The 18,270-nt window shown below is 64.0% G+C and overlaps 1 protein-coding gene across 1 annotated transcript in view; it reads left to right on the forward strand.

Moving 5' to 3' along the window:
- The window catches only part of SPOCK2 (SPARC (osteonectin), cwcv and kazal like domains proteoglycan 2), a 28,909-nt gene continuing 10,639 nt past the window's right edge, over positions 1-18,270 (forward strand). Inside the window, 6 exon segments of the mRNA XM_084904955.1 lie at positions 1-442; positions 14,569-14,614; positions 14,832-14,946; positions 15,329-15,443; positions 17,054-17,168; positions 17,487-17,606. Of these exon segments, the coding sequence (XP_084761081.1) occupies positions 254-442; positions 14,569-14,614; positions 14,832-14,946; positions 15,329-15,443; positions 17,054-17,168; positions 17,487-17,606 (700 nt within the window). The 5' untranslated portion in view covers positions 1-253.

Here is an 18,270-nt window from a genome sequence, read left to right on the forward strand (position 1 = left end):
GTATGATGATGTCAAACGTGATGCTGCTGCCACAGTCGCAGACGCGGCCCCTGCTGGCGCAGCCTCGCTGACTCGCCTCCTCTCCGCGGCCAGCGCCGGCTCCTCCAGACAAGTGCATCGCCGAGCCGGTCCCATCGCAGCCGGACCGCGGCCTCCGGAGCGGACCCGGCGGGGCAGCGCCCAGGGAGCCGGCAGCGCCCGCCGCGGAGGCGGAGGACCCGCACTGCGGCAGCGGACCGGTGCACCGGCCACCATGCGCGCCCCGGGCTGCGGGCGCCTGGCGCTGCCGCTGCTGCTGCTCGCGGCGGCCGCCTGGGCCCAGAGCGACGCCAAGGGGCTCCGGGAGGGCGAGACCCCCGGCAACTTCATGGAGGACGAGCAATGGCTGTCGTCCATCTCGCAGTACAGCGGCAAGATCAAGGACTGGAACCGCTTCCGAGACGTAAGCCTGCGGGGCGGCCTCGGGGGCCGAGGGCCGGGCTGGGGCGTGGGGTGGGGTGGGGGGCAGCTGGGGAGCCGGGACCCCGCGCGGCCCGAGGCCACGCCGCCCCGCCGGCTCGCGGCTCCCGGTAAACAAGGGGCCCCGCCGGGCTCGGCCCGTCGCCGCCCGCACCGCCGGGAGCCCCGTTCTGGGTCTTCCTGGCCCGAAGGTCTCCCCGCAGGCGGGGCGCCGACAGGGATGCGGGATGCAGGGTGTGGGCTGCAGGGCGGGAGGGGCGGGGGCCCAGCCACCCCTGTCGTTTTATTTATTTGCATTTATTTGTATTTATTTCTGAGCCACGCGGCTCGCACCCAGCACCCAGCACCCAGCACCCAGCCGCTGGCGCTGCAGGCTCCGCACCCGGCGCTGCGGAGGGGCCGGTCTGGGCGGGGCTGGAGGGGAAGGTGGCTTCGCCCGCCCGGCACGTGTGCCCGTTCTCTCCTCGGGCTTTGGGGGAGGGGGCCCCAGGGGAAAGGGCTGGGGCTCTGGGTTTGGGGGCGGAGGGTCCTGGATCCTAAGGCGGGGTGGTCAGAGGCGGGTCTGGATGGGGGAGGGGGCCCCGGGCGACGGCGGCGGAGATGCCCGCGGCCACCCCGGGCCCCCGGAGCCCGCGCCCCAGAGCGCACACGGTCCGGTCTCCCGGCCCGGCCCTGCCGGGGAGCCCAGCCCCGCCGGGGAGCCCAGCCCCGAGCCGGGGAGAAGAGACTCCCGTGGCCCCGGGTGCGGGAGGCAGAGGCGGCGGCCCGAGCGGGCGGGGCCGGAGCCGGCCTCACCCCGGGCGGCACCGGGCGGGGCGGGGGCTGCGGACCGGCCGCCCCGCAGCGCGGTGTTTACCGGCACCTGTGGCTCCGGGGGAGGCGGCGCGGTCCCGGGGGAAGGGGGCGCGGAGGGCGTGGCTGCGCCCGGGGGAGGGCGGGGGTGGGAGTGAGAAGGGGAGGAGGGGCCGGGATGCGCCGCGGAAACACGACTGGTCCCAGCGACCTGGTGCTCTCCGATGCCCGTTCCCGGAAGAAACCTTTTCTTCGACCTCAGCTCTGGCTCCTCGGTCCCCAGGCGCCCTCCTCGCACCCCCCAGGGCAGCACCAGCCGCCCCGCGACCGTTCTCTTAAGTCGCACGCACCCAGCAGTCCTCCCCAGACATGCTGGAGACACGCAGGCTTCCTGTGAATGGCAGCCAGAGGATGGAAGAGGCTGGGAGATAAGGATCTTTTTGTTGCCGGGAGAGGAGGGACCGCGTCTCCCCAAAGTCATGGCGGGCTGAAATGCATCAGAAGGAGCCGCTTGCTGCCCGTCCTCTGGACAGCGGCCTGGTCTTAGGATCTAGGACCCTCTAGCCCCACCCGCGGCAGGTGCAGCCAAGCACCGGGAGCTCGGGCCAGGCCTCCTCCTCCGCCCCTGCAGGCCGGGCACAGACTAGCTGCAGTCTCCTGGGCAGCAGGCGGGTCACAGCCGCAGGGAGGGGTTGGGGGGTGGGGGTGGGGGGAGCGGCAGGCTGGTCCATCCCAGCCCGAACCCATGTGTCACTGGTCCAGGCCTCTCTCAGACTCACTGGCTGTTTGATCTTAAAAAAAAAAACCACAAAAAAACTACAAAAAAACAAAACAAAACAAAACGGTACTGGTGAAGGTCAGAAGGAAAAGAAGTGCTTCATCAGAACATGAAAGGTTTAAAAATAAATGACGCCGCCCCACGCCCTTCCTCCACCTGCTTCCAGTAGCCCTCTCTGTGGGTGAGGATAAAGACTGGCTGCTTGACCCCCGGCACAGGGCTGCCCACCTGTCCCCCTGGATCCGTGCCACATGCTCCCCCCTCCCTCCCACGCTCAGCTCATCGGGAGAAAGGCGCCGGGTTTGGAATTCTGCAGGGCCTGCCCCATGGGGTTCACGGAAGCCGCGGGGCTGTGTCGGTGGCGTGGCCTGAGGCTTTTCAGGGCAGGTTTCCTCTAAAAGCCCCAGGAAAGGGGAGCTCTGGCTGCAGGACGGTCAGGGGAGGCTGTGGAGAAGGTTCCGGCGCTGGGACCTGCTGGCGGCTTTTGCAGAAAGGCGGGATGCTGCCAGCTCAGAGGCACTGCATTGCATAACTTTAGGGGTGCCCCGGTGTGAAGGGCGCTCCCTGGAATTGTGCAGTACACGGACTGTGCCTGCACAGTCACCCTCAGACACCACAGACACCCTCCTCTGTTAGCAGAGGTCCCGCTTCCCACCCGAGGGGCGGAAGGCCCTCTGAAAACACGCGCGGCTCCTGCGCGGGGACAGAGGCGATTCTTTTGAACCTTGAACGTGCTGTCAAGTTGAGCCAGAACATTGTCCACCATCAATCACAAAATAGCACGGGGTCCCTTGGTGGAAGGGAGGTGAGCAGGAGAACGGGATATTCTTCGGACATAGGATGGGGGTGTCCATAGTGAGGGTGGGGGACACGTCTCAGTAAATGGCATTGACTGGGCTGAGGGGAAGGCGGAGGGAATCATGTCTAAGGGGTCAGGGGAAGAGGAAAAGGAGGAAAGCTTGGAGCTGTGCCCACGAGGAACTGGTCTGAGCTGGCAGGGCGAGTCCAGCTTAGCCTCTTTCTCTGAGCACTAGGGGTAATGAGGGCAGGGTTTACCGGGGAGCACCCTCCCCTACAGGGGGCACAGGGCTTTCCTGTCCTGGCCCCGGGCAGACCTCTGCCAACGCCCAGGAGGAGGGAGTGCCATGCCAGAGGAGCAGGGGATGCTGGGATCCAGCTGTGCCTGGCCCTGGGCAGGCCCGGGCTTCCCAGAGCCCTGCGGCCAGTGCCCCCGCCCGGACTCACTGACAGGGCGGGGCTGTCCTGCAGGCCTTTGGAACCAGCACCCAGGGCCTCAGAGACAGAGATGGACAGCTGCGAGGTGCCAGGCCCATTACCCAGCATTCTCCCGGCGGCTCCCGGCGCCTGGGGAGGCAGCACTCACCGACTGTTTCTCCTCTTCCCTGCTTTGCACTCTGTCTCCATTAAAAGTTAATGGCATTGAGGAGTGTCCAGCACTGTGCTTGGCACCCAGGAGGCACCCAGGAGGCACCCGGGAATGTGTTGAACCACTGATTGCCATGAGTGCTCGCCTCTGCCGTTCCCTGCGGGAGGCACTGGGCATAGCCCCTCGGTGCCCCGGGCAGTCTGTGAGGTCCTTAGGGTTACTGTATGGCCCACTCGTTTGGTGGCTGAAGAAATGGAGGCACAGAGAAGTGAAGGAATGACTGAGGGTCAAAGAGCTAGTGGGTGGCACCGCTGGCATTTGAACCCAGTTGTCTAATACAGCTTTGCTTTTCAGGGAATTCTAGGCTTAACCGTTAGTGGCAAGGGGAGGGAAGGACCTACCCTGAAGAGCAACGTCCACCCTGGCTTATGCTCTGTGAGTCTCAAGGGTGCCTGGCGGGAGCAGCCCTGCCTACGAAGTGGGCCGGCGGCCCCAACTGCTCCCGGCCCTGGGCAGGTGACCCCCAGGAGAGGCGGGAGCGCGGGGCCTGGAGGCCTGGGTTCAGATTATGGCTCTGCCACGTGATGCCAGGCAGATCCCATAACCTCTCTGAGCTTCAGTGTTAGGCAAGGAGACGGGAATGGATGCGTAACCACGAAGGCCCCCATTTCGGGCAATAAATACTCTGTAGCCCCACCGAGCAGCCACCAGCAGGCTCAGCATTGCCAGGTAGCCAGGCCCTGGGGAGCAGGCCAATGAGGAGGCACCGGCAGCTCATCTCCATGCAAAGAGGCCGATGTGCATTCACTAACTCACCCATTCACTGCAGACTGCGCCCCTCCCAGGGAGGCTTCGCCTGCCGGCCACACAGGACTCCCACGTCCCTGTGCTCACCCAGCGGGCCAGCAGCAAGTTTCAGCCACCCCGGTGCTTCCTCTGACCGCCCTGCCCCTCACACCTCAGCCGGGCCGGTGTGGGATGAGCCGCACAGATGTTGGTGGATCAGTGTGGGATGCGAGAAGAACCCCAAACTGGGTCAGGATGGATTCCATAATTGGGGTTCTCCCCTCAGCTCTCCCTCCGCCCTGGCTTTGTGTCCTCTCTCACACAAGAGCGGTGTCACCATGGAGAGGGACTGGAGCACCCAGCAGGGCTCCGAGCCTTGGGAGGAGGGAGAGCGGAGCCCCCTGCCTGGAGAGGATGTCATGTGCTCCTCTCATCTCCCAGCTCCTAGCAGGACAGCTGACACCACCCACCCGTCTCCGGGCATCTCCGGCGGGTGGCTGTCTGCAGGGGTGGAGAGCTCTATCCTGCCCCGGGCCCTGGGGCCCCGGGAGGGCGCTCAGCTTGTCTTCCGGTGAGAGGACAGACGAATCGTGTGGCCCTGGGGAGCCACCTCACATCTTTGGCCCTTGATTTCCCCATTGGTTTAATGAGCAGGCTCACCAGAGCCACCCACCACGCCCCCGTCACTCCGCGGGGCCAGGAAGGCAGCACTGGAGCCTGGGAACAGCCCCTTCCCCCGCAGACACAGCCCACACCCAACACCCAACACCCAACACCCAACACCCACCCCCCACTCCCCACCCCCCACTCCCCAACACCCACCACCCACTCCCCACCCTCCACCCCCCACCCCCCACCCAACACCCACCACCCAACACCCAACACCCACCCCCCACTCCCCACCACCCACCACCCCATCCTGGCCACCAGCTAGGCAGCACGTCTCGAGGTTTCGGGGAGGGATTTTCCTTTTGCTCTTGAGGAAGTATTTGTGACCAGATCAGGGTAGGGGTGTCTCAGCCAGAGATGGAGAAACCTAAGAAGTGGGGCGGGATGGCATCTGGGGGGACAGCAGACCGGGGATGGGCATGCTGCTGTGCGTGTGGATGGCAGGCGCAGCGTGAGCCTTAGGATTGTAAGCAAGGGAATGTTTCCCGGCTCAGGGCTGGATGCAGAGTTCAGATGCCGCTGTGTCTGACCGGGTGGGCTGTGGGGCGATGTGGTTCTTGAAATGGGACAGCTTGACCCCGCGAGGCCCAGCCAGCATTCAGGTGGAGCTGTGCTCCGGCCTCTGGGGCCTGCAGTACTGACTGGCCACCTGCTCTGGCGCTGCCCTGTGGCCTCCTGCTTATCTCAGCAGCCCTCCTGCGGGTATTTTTAATGTGTGTTTGTCTCCTATCTCCCCGGGTGAGCCCCTGAGGGCAGGTCTGGAAATAGACTGCTCAGGGGGCCTCAGCGGCCTGTCCTGGGAGCACTACACTGGCGTGTGTGTACACAGCAGGTGCTCAGCATCACCGTGTGCGCTGCGGAATGTGAGAGCCCGAAGGACCTGGGCCGACCCTCCTCCGAGCCCCTCCCCGTCCTCTTCGGGAGCTCTGGGCCGAGCCACGCTGGCTGCTTAGGAGATCTCTTCCTCTTTGGGGACCCCAAAAGGTTGGGACAGTCCCCCTAGAGCCCAGCACCCGGACTCTCCACAGATCACTCGGGTCACAGGGAGGGAGTGACCCCGCGAAGGAAGACTGTCCCGCCTCCCTCCGTCAGCCTCTGCGTCTGTGGCTCTGGGCCTCCCTGCAGCCAGCCACCCCCTTTCCTGGGTTTGGAGGCTCAGAGCCCTCCACCCCGGCCTCAGTGCCCACAGAGCAGGCCAGCCGCCCATGGGAGCTGTGCTCCCTCGGGCAGACAGGCTCCCTGAGGCAGGCACCCCGATGCTCGAGGAGAGGCCGGCTGCTCAGCAGGTAGGGGAGCCAGCCGGGCTGCCTCTCACCTCTGCCGCGGGCACCCTCTGCCTCCTTCCCTGCTCCCTGCATGGGTGGAGGACATGGAGTTCAGACTCCCACCCCCTTTTTTCTAAAATTTAAATTTATTTTTTTATTTTATTTATTTTTATTATAATATATAAAAATTTTATTATAATAAAGTTTTTATTACAATTTTATTATTATATTTTTTATTAAATTTTTTAAATTAAAATTTTATTATTATTATATATATATATAATTGATTTTTTTATAGAGAGGAAGAGAGAGGGATAGAGACCTCGAAACATTGATGAGAGAAAAACATCGACCAGCTGCCTCCTGCACACCCCCTACTGGGGATGTGCCCACAACCAACGTACATGCCCTTGACCGGAATTGAACCCGGAACCCTTCAGTCCGCAGACCGATGCTCTATCCACTGAGCCAAACCAGCTTCAGCATCCCCTCTTTTTTAAAAAAAATTATTTATTTATTTTCATTGATCTCAGAGGGGAATGGAGAGGGAGAGAGAAACATCCATGATGAGAGAGAATTATGGATCGGCTGCCTCGTGCACGTCCCACACTGGAGATCAATTCCTGACCGGGAATCGAACGAACCCTGACCTCCTGGTTTCTAGGTCAGTGCTCAACCACTGAGCCACACGGGCCGGGCTCCCTTCCCCTCTCCTCAAAGGTATCATTTTGGAAGAGCTGGGGATGGAGGGAGGGGGTGAGGGGTATCATTTTGGAAGAGCCTGGCAACATTCAGCACTAAGCACGAAGCCCCACACGTTATAGGCGGAGAAACAGACCCAGACTGGGGCAGGCACCTGGGGACCGTCTCCGCTCTGCCCCACCGTGAGCCAGGAGGGAGACGGGGGTCTGCCTGGCACAGAGGCCGGATGGCCCCGGATGCCCTGGGTTAGCCGGAGGGCAGGCTCCGGGAGGCTGCCGAGGGCGTTGGTGCGCGCATACCGAAGGCCGGTAAAGCTCCTGGCATGCAGGGAGGGACAGGCACAGCCAGGCCCTCCAAGGAAATTCCTCCGAGGGGAGAGGAGATGGGAGCAGGGAGGCTGCCAGGTGCCCGTCTCCGTCTGTTTGTCCAGGCCTGGCAGCCCGCCGCTCCCTCTGAGAGACGGACAAATATGCAGTGACCGCTGCTCCCGCCCTCCTCCACACGGGCACTGCCTCCTCCAGATGCCTCTGCCGCCCGTGGCGGGGTCAGTCCTCCGCTGAGAGGGAGCCTGGCAGCCCCATGGGCCCCCCCCCCCCTTCCTCCCTGGTCCCTCACTGAGTGCTCCCCTGGCTGTTTGCAGGGAGGAGCAGGAGGAGGCCTGGCCACAGGTCTCCACTCCCGGGCCTCCCCGGGCCTGGGCTCCATCGGGCTTCTGCCTGAGGCATGAGGCAGAGTGATGCCGGGCGCTGGGCCCTCCGGAGGTTGGGAGAGGGTCTCGGTCTGTTACAAAACAAAGAAATGTCCTAACAGGGTTACGAGGGGTGGTTTAGGGACGCCTGGGGGTGAGTGAGCATCTTTTGGTCCCATCCGTGCGCCTCTGACCGCGGATCCTCATGTAGAGACAGAGGCGAAAGTCTGTACTTCAGGGTGTGGGGTGGGGGGGGTAAACGGCGACGGAAGGAGACAATACAATATTCCGATGGTGTATTACAGGATTGTACGCCTGAAGCCTGTATAACTTTATTAACCGATGTCGCCCCATAGGGTCAATAAAAAAATGTAAAAGTTGATATTGGAGGCCCCTTGTGACCCTGTGCATCTTTTTTTTTTTTTTTTTTTTTTAAAGTCTGAGATCGAGGTTAAGGTTTTTGTTTGTTTGTTTGTTTGTTTTTTTAATATATTTTATTGATTTTTTACAGAGAGGAAGAGAGAGGGATAGAGAGTTAGAAACATCGATGAGAGAGAATCATCGACCAGCTGCCTCTTGCACACCTCCTACCGGGGATGTGCCTGCAACCAAGGTGCATGCCCTTGACCGGAATCGAACCCGGGACCTTTCAGTCCGCAGGCCGACCCTCTACCACTGAGCCAAACCGGTTTAGGCCCGAAAGTGCATCGTGTCCACCCCTCCCCGGAGCTCCCACCTTTCCTGCCAAAGAGCTGAGCGTCCGGGATCTTCTGTGGTTTCCCAAGTGCAGAGCTTCCCAGCGGAAAGTGCTCTCAGGGCGGAAGGCCGGGCGTCACCTCCCCTGTGAGGCGGAGGCCGGGAGGGCAGGCTCGGTCGCCCGCAGGCTCCGCTGCGGCAGGGCCAGGCGGCACACTGCACACACTGCAGCACAGGGGCAGCGGAGACGGGGCACCGGGCTTTAGCCCAGGAAGCTGGGGCCCAGGAAGGACTGCTCTTCCTTTGCTCCACTTCCTGCTGCGTCTCCTCCTCCCTCCAGATGGGGAGGCCGGGAGAGACGGGTTAATTCAAGCTGTGAAGTGAGCGGGTGATTTGGGTGCTAATTGAAGTGACAGGAAGTAAACACTGCGAGGAAACACCCAGCGTGTGCCCTTCAGGGCGGCCTGGCTGCGCCCTCCGCCATCTCTCCCCACGCTTGGCACGGCGGGCTCCGTTCCCATGGCAACAGAACTGAGCCTCAGAGATCAAAGCGGGAGATGGGTTAGCGCCAAACCAGCCGAACCAGGGGCATGTCGAGGGGTTTCTGGAAAGTGCCTGGAGAAGGGGGTGCAATGTCTCCCCCACCACGCCACTGCCAGTCCCTCCTCTCTGCTTGCTGCAGGACCTCCTGCGGGGTGTGTGTGTGTGTGTGTGTGTGTGTGTGTGTGTGTGTGGTGGAAGCAGAGCTGGTGGAATGGGAGAAGCCGCCCTGGCTGGGACGGGCCTCTGGGGCCCAGCCCCGGGCCTGGGACCTGGAGCAGCACCGAGCCTTGGTTGGGGGGTACAGGCCCCGGAATCACAGCCCTGGGGCCACCAGTTCTCCTCTGCTGTGCAGTTGGTGTGTGATCCTGGACAAGCCCCTGCGCCTTTCTAAGCCTGGATTTTGTGACCTGAGAAATGGGGTAACAACAGCCATTGTCTCTCAAGGTCGTGGTGAGGAGCCAATGAGCCAATGAACGTAAAGGAGGCAGCACAGTGCCTCCTCGCGGACGGCTGAGAGGAGGGGAGCCGTCTGCTGGTGCTGGTGCTGGTGCTGGTGCTGGTGCTGGTGCTGGTGCTGGTGCTGGGCCTGGGCTGGGGAGCCCTCTGGTCTCTGTCCGCAGGGAAGGGTGGTGGGGAGGGAGAGACGTGCTCAGACTGTGCAGAGCGATCCCTGTGGAGGGGAGGACGCGGGGAGACCCCGGGGCCGGGCCGGGGCTGAGGCCGGGGCTGGCAGGGAAGGAGAGGAGGCTGAGAGAAGGGAGGGCGAGCCAGAGAGAGGAGGAGGAGGCGGTGGAGCGGTCAGGGGGGAGGCAAGGGCAGGGCAGCTTCTGTGGCTGCAGGCGGATGCCGTCAGCCTGGAGCGGGCGGATGCGGTGCGCGCCGGGGAAAGGCCTGGCAGTCAGGAGCGGGTTCCGCGGTGCCCGGGGGCAGGGTGGGCAGCCGTCCTCTGGCAGAGCACCTGCGGGGGGTGGGCTCCCTCCCGGGAGAGGAAGCTGCTCCTCTTCCCTCAGGCTCCGCGGGGAGTGAAGAGAGGGGGGACCAGAGAGGATGAGAGGGGCACTGGACAGGAGATGGGGGCTGGAGGCCTCAGACCCGGAGCTGGTGCGAGGCCGCCCGCTGCCCGCTCAGCCCAGGGAGTCTCCTGAGCCGCACCCCGGAGGCCGCCGATGGTTTCAGGGGCTCTGGGGGGGTTCTCCGGGCAGCCCCAGCTGAGAGGGACCCTGGCACAGAGGGGGACGGGCCCCAAGACGGGGAGTGACTTGCTGAGGTCCCATGAGAGCCAAGTTTAGAGCAGACTCTGGTCCAAAGCCCTCACCCCCTCCCTGCCCCCCTCAGTCCCGGCTCCGCTCCCCTCTCAACAGGAGACCCGCCTGCCCGCCCGGGGGCCGCGGTCCCCTCGGGGCCAGGCCGGCCCGGCTCACGCTCCATTCTGTCTGTGTCGCTTGGCCAGTTGCTCGGCCTCTGAGCCTCGGCTTCCTCGCTGTCTTACGGGGTTGATTCCGGTCCTGCCTGCTTCCCGGGATGCAGAGGGGAGAGGCAGGCAGGCACGTACCCACAGGAAAGAGGACTTACTCCTGACGCACCAGGCCTGCTTCCCTGGGCTCCTGAGCCGCCGAGCTGAGCGCGGTGCGGGGTCAGGCCGGCTGCGGAGCAGGTGGCGCTGACGTGCCCGTCCTCCGCCCAGAACTTCGGGTCTCAGGGGAGACTGTCCCTCCGCACCCGCCTCTGCTGCCCCTGGTGGCCTCTCTCCTCCCCGGGCCTCGTTCCACCTGTTTCTGATCCCCCCATTTCCTCCGCCCCAAGTGCACGCTCTCTTCTTCTCGCTCGCTGTGTGTTCTGGACACCGAGCCCCCTCACAGACGCTGTTCCTTTCCTGCTGCAGCCCCGGGAGCAGGCGCAGCTCCCACAGGCAGGTGCTCGCCCAGCGGGCGCTGCAGGGAGGGGATCCTGTGCGGCCCGGGCCCTCTCCTCACCCCTCTCCTCCCCCTCCCCTCTCTCCTCCCCCCTCTCCTCCCCCGTCTCCTCTCCCTCCCCTCTCTCCCTCTCCTCCCCCTCCCCCTCTCCCTCTCCCCTCTCCTCCCCCCTCTCCTCACCCCTCTCCTCACCCCTCTCCTCCCCCGTCTCCTCCCCCCTCTCCTCACCCCTCTCCCCTCTCCTCACCCCTCTCCTCACCCCTCTCCCCTCTCCTCACCCCTCTCCTCACCCCTCTCCCCTCTCCTCACCCCTCCCCTCTCCTCACCCCTCTCCTCACCCCCCTCCTCACTGCAACCCTGCCCTCTCCTCCCCCCTCTCCTCACCCCTCTCCCCTCTCCTCACCCCTCTCCCCTCTCCTCACCCCCCTCCTCACTGCAACCCTGCCCTCTCCTCACCCCTCTCCTCACCCTTCTCCCCTCTCCTCACCCCTCTCCTCACTCCAACCCTCCCCTCTCCTCACCCCTCTCCTCACCCCTCTCCCCTCTCCTCACCCCTCTCCTCACCTCTCCTCACCCCTCTCCTCTCCCCTCTCCTCTCCCCTCTCCTCACCCCAATCCTCCCCCCTCTCCTCAACCTTCTCCTCACCCCTCTCCCCACTCCTCTCCTCACCCCTCTCCCCTCCCTGCTGCAGCTGCTCCCCTCCTGGGAGTGAGGCTCCGGGCTCCCTCCACCCACCACGTGGACGGCGCGGCTGGAGCGGAGGGCAGCGCTGTACACAGCAGGCGCTCACTCCCTGCAGGCTGATCGGGAGGAGAGGGTGGAGGGGGGAGTGGACGTAGCTCCCCGCCAGGGCGCTAAGGAAGGAGTTGGGGGTGAAATCTTTCTCAAACTCCCTCTTCCCCACCCTCGTTCCCTTAGATTTCTAATAAAAAAATTCTTGGTCCTGACCTTCAAGGCCCACTTGGTACTGAGCTCCAAAGGCTCACAGCATGGCTGGGGGGTAGGCAGTGGGGTGGGGGGTGAGAGTGTGGGTGAGCAGGCTGGAGGCCCTTGGCTGACACACAGCCCCTCCCTTTCCAGCGCAGGTGCAGGCGGGTTTGGGGCGCCCCCTCCCCCTTTCCAGCGCAGGTGCAGGCGGGTTTGGGGGCGCCCCCGCCCCCTTTCCAGTGCAGGTGCAGGCGGGTTTGGGGGCACCCCCTCCCCCTTTCCAGTGCAGGTGCAGGCGGGTTTGGGGCACACAGCCCTGGTTGGCCGGGACAGCCACTTCCCTCTCCACAGCCCACACCCACTCCCCTCCCGGGGGATGATGGGGTGTGGGGAAGATCCAAACCCAAACCGTGTCACCCTGGCTGCAGCCCTGGGCCGCTCCCAGCCTCCACGTGTCCGCTTCCCACAGGGTGGAGTGGACCCCAGAGAGGCCCTCTGCCCGGAGGAGGTCTTGGAGAGGAAGGGCCGGGTCTGGGCTGGCTCCCTGGGCCCGACCACACGAGGGAAGCTGGGCCTCAGCTCCCAGCCCCGCAGGCTCCGTAGGGGTGTGCCGAGGGGCCCTGCGGAGCTGGGGGTGCCTGAACCTGGAGCGGGGCTGGACGGTCCGGTGCCCGGGGCCGCCAGGCCGGGGTTGTCCGGAAGCCCTTCGGAGGCTTCTTCCCGCCGCCCCCGGGCTCAAGGACAGCGGACACTGGGCTGCTGGGACAAGAGGGAGGGACAGGTGTGGGCGGAGTGGAGGGGAGAGAGAAAGAGGAGAGACACGGAGGCACATGAACAAAGAGATGCTGGGAAAGCAGGACGGAGAGAGCGGAGCTGTGCAAGCCACGCCCTCCTCCCAGGGAGAGGCCGCTGGCTTCTTGCCCACCCTTCCCGCCCTCCCTTCCCGGCCTCGCCCTCTCTCCGCGGAAGCGTCTGGAAGGTCAGGCGGAAAGGGGGGCCTCCCTGCCGAAGTGTGAAGGCTGAGGCCGCTGGGAGAAGTGGTGGATAAAAGCCGCCTGGCATTGGGTGAGCCGCCGGGACGTGTCCTGGTTTCCTATGTTGCTTACACGTGTGTGCTCATATACCCGTGCTCACAGACGGGGACCTGCAGGCATGCATGCACCCGTGTGCAGAAGCACACAGTACACACGTGCCCACGTGCACTCTGCCGGGGTGCTGACCCAGCTGCCTGCTCAGCCCTGGCCGCGGCCCGGCCTTTGCCTAGAAGCGCGTGGAGGAGGCCCTGCCCCTGTGGTTCCTCTGATGCTAGTCCACCTCCAGGGAGACCCCGAGCCCTGGGGCTTTCAGCAGCGGTGCCTGCCCTCCTCTGTGCCCTGGCTGCCCCCTGTGGCTGCCCTGTGATCAGGAGTCCTGTGCCCTCCCCCCACCCCCCAGGCGTGACAGGCATCTGGCCTTCCCACCTCACCCCTGCACACCTCTGACCCTCGGGGGCCGGGACTCTGGGTGAGTGGGCAGTGTGTGTGGCTCCTGATGCCCCTCTGCCTCCATCCAGAGGAGGCCAGCTGGCTCCTTGGCACCGCCAGCCTCCCGTGCCTGGCAGAGCTCCCACCCGAAGCACCCTGTTAGCCAGGGCCCAGCAATGCCACCCCCCACCCAGGGGGAAGGAGGAAAAGCAGGCGTGCAGGGCGTGTCCTGCCAGTGAGCTGGGCTGTGTGGAGCCGCTGCCTCAGCCGCTCCTCGGTCCACGGCCCCTGTGGCCAGAGCAGGTGGGGTGACCGTCCCTGTGCCTCCGGCCTTGGGGACCTTGTGTCGTAGCCGGAAGAGAGGCGTGTGCTGGTGTCAGGAGACCCGGGTTCTGTGATGGTGCCACCTGGGTCGGGCCGTTTCCTGTGTCCGGGCATTCCGGCCTCTCCTGTCACAGAGGGGCTGGGCCAGACGGCCTCAGAGGGCCTCTCAGGCCCCTGGGAGCCTGAGGGTTTGTGGCGGGACCTTGGTGCCTGAGGACCCGGCCCCCTTTCTCTCCATGCGCCACCTGAGCTCTGCAGGAGAGGCAGACCTCGAGGAAAAGCGGTCCCTGTGCCACCTCTGGGAAGGGCCTCCTGCCTCGGGCACGGTGGGCGAGGTCTGGGGAGGAGACTGGCAAGGGACGCACCCTTGCAGAGGGAGGTGGTGGTTCTGGGCCACCCGGGGCACAGGCTGAGAACCGCTTTTCCCGGGAGGCCCCTGGACATCGCCCGCGGGCGGAGGCGGCTGAGCTCAGGAACAGCCTCAGGGTCTGGGGGAGGGGGACGGGCCTCACCCTCTCAACGCCGCGGGCCTCACCCCTACTGCTCCTGGGCGGACCCTACGCGGGCCAGGTCTTAGGCTGTCTGCGGTGAAGACACAGGAACACTGGCCTCCAGTGAGAGGCTCAGAGGTCAGAGGACCGCAGTGATGAAAGACCAGGGCCCGGGCCCCACAGCCACGCGGTGAGGCTGGGAGCCCTGGGGTCAGGGGTCTGAGGGTGGGCCTCACTGAAATCCCCATCTCTCTCTCTCTCTCCTCCCGCTTCTTTTCCCACGGCCTGCGGCTGCTTCCCGACCCCCCAGGAGGTGGAGGTGAGTACCCGGGGGCCGCTCAGCAGCCACATGCTCCACTCCCCGCTCCTCTCTCTGCACCCTCACCAGACTTCCCCGTAGCACCCAGTGTGGGATTGGCCGGGTGGGGGTGGGGGTGGAAAAGGAGCTTATGGAAGAAGCAGGAAGGGGTTCTGGACATGGGTTTAGGGGACTAGAGGTTTGGGGGAGGCCACTGGCAGGGCCTGGGCAGAAAAGGGCCATCTGAGCAGCCACCAAGATGGCGACAATCTACCTGTGCCCCCCGTGGCCCAGGCCTGTCCTCCCTGGCCCTGGAGCGGAACCTCCACTCCGAGATGTGAGCCTCAGCCCCTCCCTTCTCCTCCACCCCCTCTGTGCTTTCCTAGGACGATTACATCAAGAGCTGGGAGGACAGTCAGCAGGGAGATGAAGGTAACGCCCCTGCCAGGCCGGGGAGGGTGGCTGGCACCCGGGAAGACTGGAGGCCGGGGTGGGGGTGGGGTGGGGGGGAGTCCTGGAGCTGAGGGGCTCGGGTTACCAAGAGCTGCTGGAGGCAGGGACCTCCGGGCGCAGAAGTGAGGCGGGGGGGACTCCGGGGATCGCTGGCACTGACTCCCGGCTGACCTGCGTTCTGGCCATGTGCCCGCAGCCCTGGACACCACCAAGGACCCCTGCCAGAAGGTCAAGTGCAGCCGCCACAAGGTGTGCGTCGCCCAGGGTTTCCAGCGGGCCATGTGCATCAGCCGCAAGAAGCTGGAGCACAGGTGAGCGGTGCGTGGGGAGGGGGGTTTCGCTTAGAGAGCGCGGGCTGGGCTCACCCTCTCCCATGCATTAGCTATCTATTGCCGGGAAACAACCTGCCGCAAAACGCAGCGTCTTAAAATAACAAATATGTGCTATCTCACCCTGTATGAGGGTCAGGAACCTGGTTCTGTCAGATGGTTCTGGCTCAGGGTCTCTCACGAGGTTACAGCCAAGATGCGGGCGAGCGGGGGCTGTCTCATCTGAAGGCTGGACTGGGGCTGGAGGATTCACTCCCCTCCCAAGCTCCTGACACAACTATGGGCCCGAGGAGCCACACACACACAGGGCCCTCCCTCATTTTCACCTCTATCCCGTGCCTTCCCCACCCCTCCCCTCCTGTAGGATCAAGCAGCCTGCCCTGAAACTCCATGCAAACAAAGAGACCGCCTGCAAGCCCTGCCACATGGCCCAGCTGGCCTCCGTCTGTGGCTCTGACGGCCACACGTATAGCTCTGTGGTGAGGACCCCTCGCCCCACAGGGATGGGGGTGGGATGCACTTGAGGCCACAGGGAACAGAGGACTGAACGGCCATCAGGGCCTCCTGAGGGACTCCCAGGGCTGATGGGGGTCCCACAGGGCTAGTGGCAATGCATTCCATGTAGCCAATCAGAGCAGGGGCACCTGAGCCCTGGGCTGGGGCTACCGAGGGCCTGCACCAGACCCGCCCCTGGTCTCAGGCAGGTGCAGGTAGCGGGTGGGGCTTGGAAGAGGCAGATGGGCAGGGGACAGGAGTTAGAGGAAAGGAGGACGGGGCCTCCTGACAGTCCTGAGGGCTGTGGGAGGAAGGAGCTCTGTGGGCCAGTGACCGGGGGAGAAGGACGAGCTCGCCCCCAGCAGGTTCCACGTGGAGGGGATGGGGCTCCCCAGTGAGCACTGGGCATTCTGGGGCAGGAGGGTTACCCTTCCAGGAGCTGACGGTGTGGGAAGGATTTCCCGCCTTACGGGATGTTTGTGAGGATTAAACGATACCATGTCTGTGGAAGCCCATTTTATAAACATTAGAATGCCATGGAAGTACGGTGCTGGCTGTGAGTGCTCCCACCGGCCGCGGGGAGCTGGGAGTCTGGAGGACACTGGCGGTTGGCGTGGGCTGGGATCTGGGGCTGGAGACCCCTTTGGGGGAGATGCGCAGGTTTAAGAACCGGCCGCCCGCCCCGTGGGTGATGGGTGAAGCAGGTGGGGATGAAGTCACCCTTTCAGGGAGGGAGGGGAGAGAGACTACAGCTGGAGGCCAAGGAGCTGCAGCGAGAAGGCAGGGGGAGACCGAGGAGACGGGTGACAGAGGGCGCGGGCGTCGGAGCGGGCTGTGGTCCGAGGTCATGGCGCTGTCCCTCGGGAGGTGGAGGCATCAGGAGGTCTGGCCTCCGTCCCAGGCCCTGGGCCTCTCGGAGCGCCCGTGTTCTCTGCTGAGCGCGAGAAACACAATTCTCCCCCAGAGCTGAAGGGACCGAGGGAGCTAACGCTGGAGACGGTGCTGTGACAGCCCCCGCCCGCCTCCTTAGGCAGACCCCGCCCGGGGAAAGCTTTGAGGGCAGGAGGGGGAGCCCTCAGCAGCTGGCTCTGGCTGACAGCTGCTGCCCAGCGGTTTCAGTGAAAGCGCAAGACTTAGCAGATGCTCAACAGCCGTAGCTGTTTGTTGTTGAGAGCTGAGCAAAGGGCCATCGAGGGAGGGGGCCAGCAGACAGTGACCCGGGGACCAAGGGACTGGGTGGGCGGGAGGGGAGGCCATGAGGGCAGGAGAGGGTAATAGCTAAATAGGGCAGGTGGGTGGCTGGGGGTGAGAGGAGGAGGAGGACATGGGAGTCCTGGAAAAGAGAAAGGTGCAGAGAAGGCAGTCTGGTGTCCAGAGGGGTTCTTGGGCGCCTTCCATTGCTAAGCCCCTTCCTGAGCCTGCTGCCCGCTGCACTGTGCACCTGTGGCCACCAGAGGGACCAGGTGGGCTGTTCCTGGGCCCTGGCCTCCTGTCAGCCACGGGGAAGGCAGATGTGGCTGCCAACTAGATGCCCCCAGCTGCAGGGCACCCCGGGGTGAGGCCCCGTCGCCCATTGCCCTTTGGCCTTGTGCAGTGTAAGCTGGAGCAGCAGGCCTGCCTGAGCAGCAAGCAGCTGGCGGTGAGATGTGAGGGCCCCTGCCCCTGCCCCACGGAGCAGGCCACCAGCTCCACCGCGGATGGCAAAGCAGGTAACGAGGAGTGCCGGGCACGGCCAGGGCGGTGGGCTGGGTCTCCCTGCCAAGGGCAGGCCTGGGGTGGGCTGGCTGGCTAACAGAGCAGGAGGGCTCGGACCCCTGCCACAGGGAGCCTGTGCTGTGCTTTGTGCTGGGGGGTGAGGGGAGGAAGAAGGTGGGAGAGGGCGGGGAGGGAGCCTCCAGTTTCTAACTCCCTTTCTACAGCGTCCCTGACAGCTGCCCACCTCCTGCCTACAGGGCAGCATCTCAAGCTAAGATCATGCTTCCCTCACCTTCACCCCCCCCTCCCCCCCCCCCGCCCCTGTTCTGCAGAGACCTGCACGGGCCAGGACCTGGCCGACCTGGGGGATCGCCTGCGGGACTGGTTCCAGCTCCTCCATGAGAACTCCAAGCAGAACGGCTCAGCCAGCGGCGGAGGCGGCCCGGCCGGCGGTACAGGAGCCGGTGCTCTGCCTGGGAGGAGGGAGGGGGTGGGGAGACAGGTGTGCTCCCTCCTGCCCCTAAAAGAGCCCAAACCCCAGAATGGGTGCAGGTTTCAGCCAGACAGAAGAGATTCAGGTTAGCTAATAGGAAGAATGTCTTTAAAAAAATATATATTTTTATTGATTTCTGAGAGGAAGGGAGAGGGAGAGAGCCATAGAAACGTCAATGATGAGAGAGAATCATTGACCGGCTGCCTCCTGCACACCCCACACTGGGGATGGAGCTGGCAACACAGGCATGTGCCCTGACCCGGAATTGAATCATGACCTCCTGGTTCATAGGTCAATGTTCAACCACTGAGCCATGATGACTCGGCAGAAAGAACTTCTTAAAATGAGCAGGGAGAGTCTTGGCTGGTGTTTCTCAGTGGTTAGAGCACTGGCCTGGGCACTGAAGGGCTGTGGGTTTGATTCCTGGTTAAGGGCATGTACCTGGGCTGCAGGTTAGGTCCCCGGCTGTGGATGGGGTGTGTGCAGGAGGCATCCACTCCATGTGTCCCTCTCACATTGACGGCCCCCCTCTTCCCTTCCACTCTCTCTAAAAATCAATGGAAAAAATATCCTCGGGTGAGGATTAACAACAATAAAATTGGTAGGGAGAGCTGAAAGGTAGC

Source organism: Pipistrellus hanaki (genome assembly GCF_964339955.1).
Source record: "Pipistrellus hanaki genome assembly, chromosome: 14".
Classification (NCBI taxonomy): domain Eukaryota; kingdom Metazoa; phylum Chordata; class Mammalia; order Chiroptera; family Vespertilionidae; genus Pipistrellus; species Pipistrellus hanaki.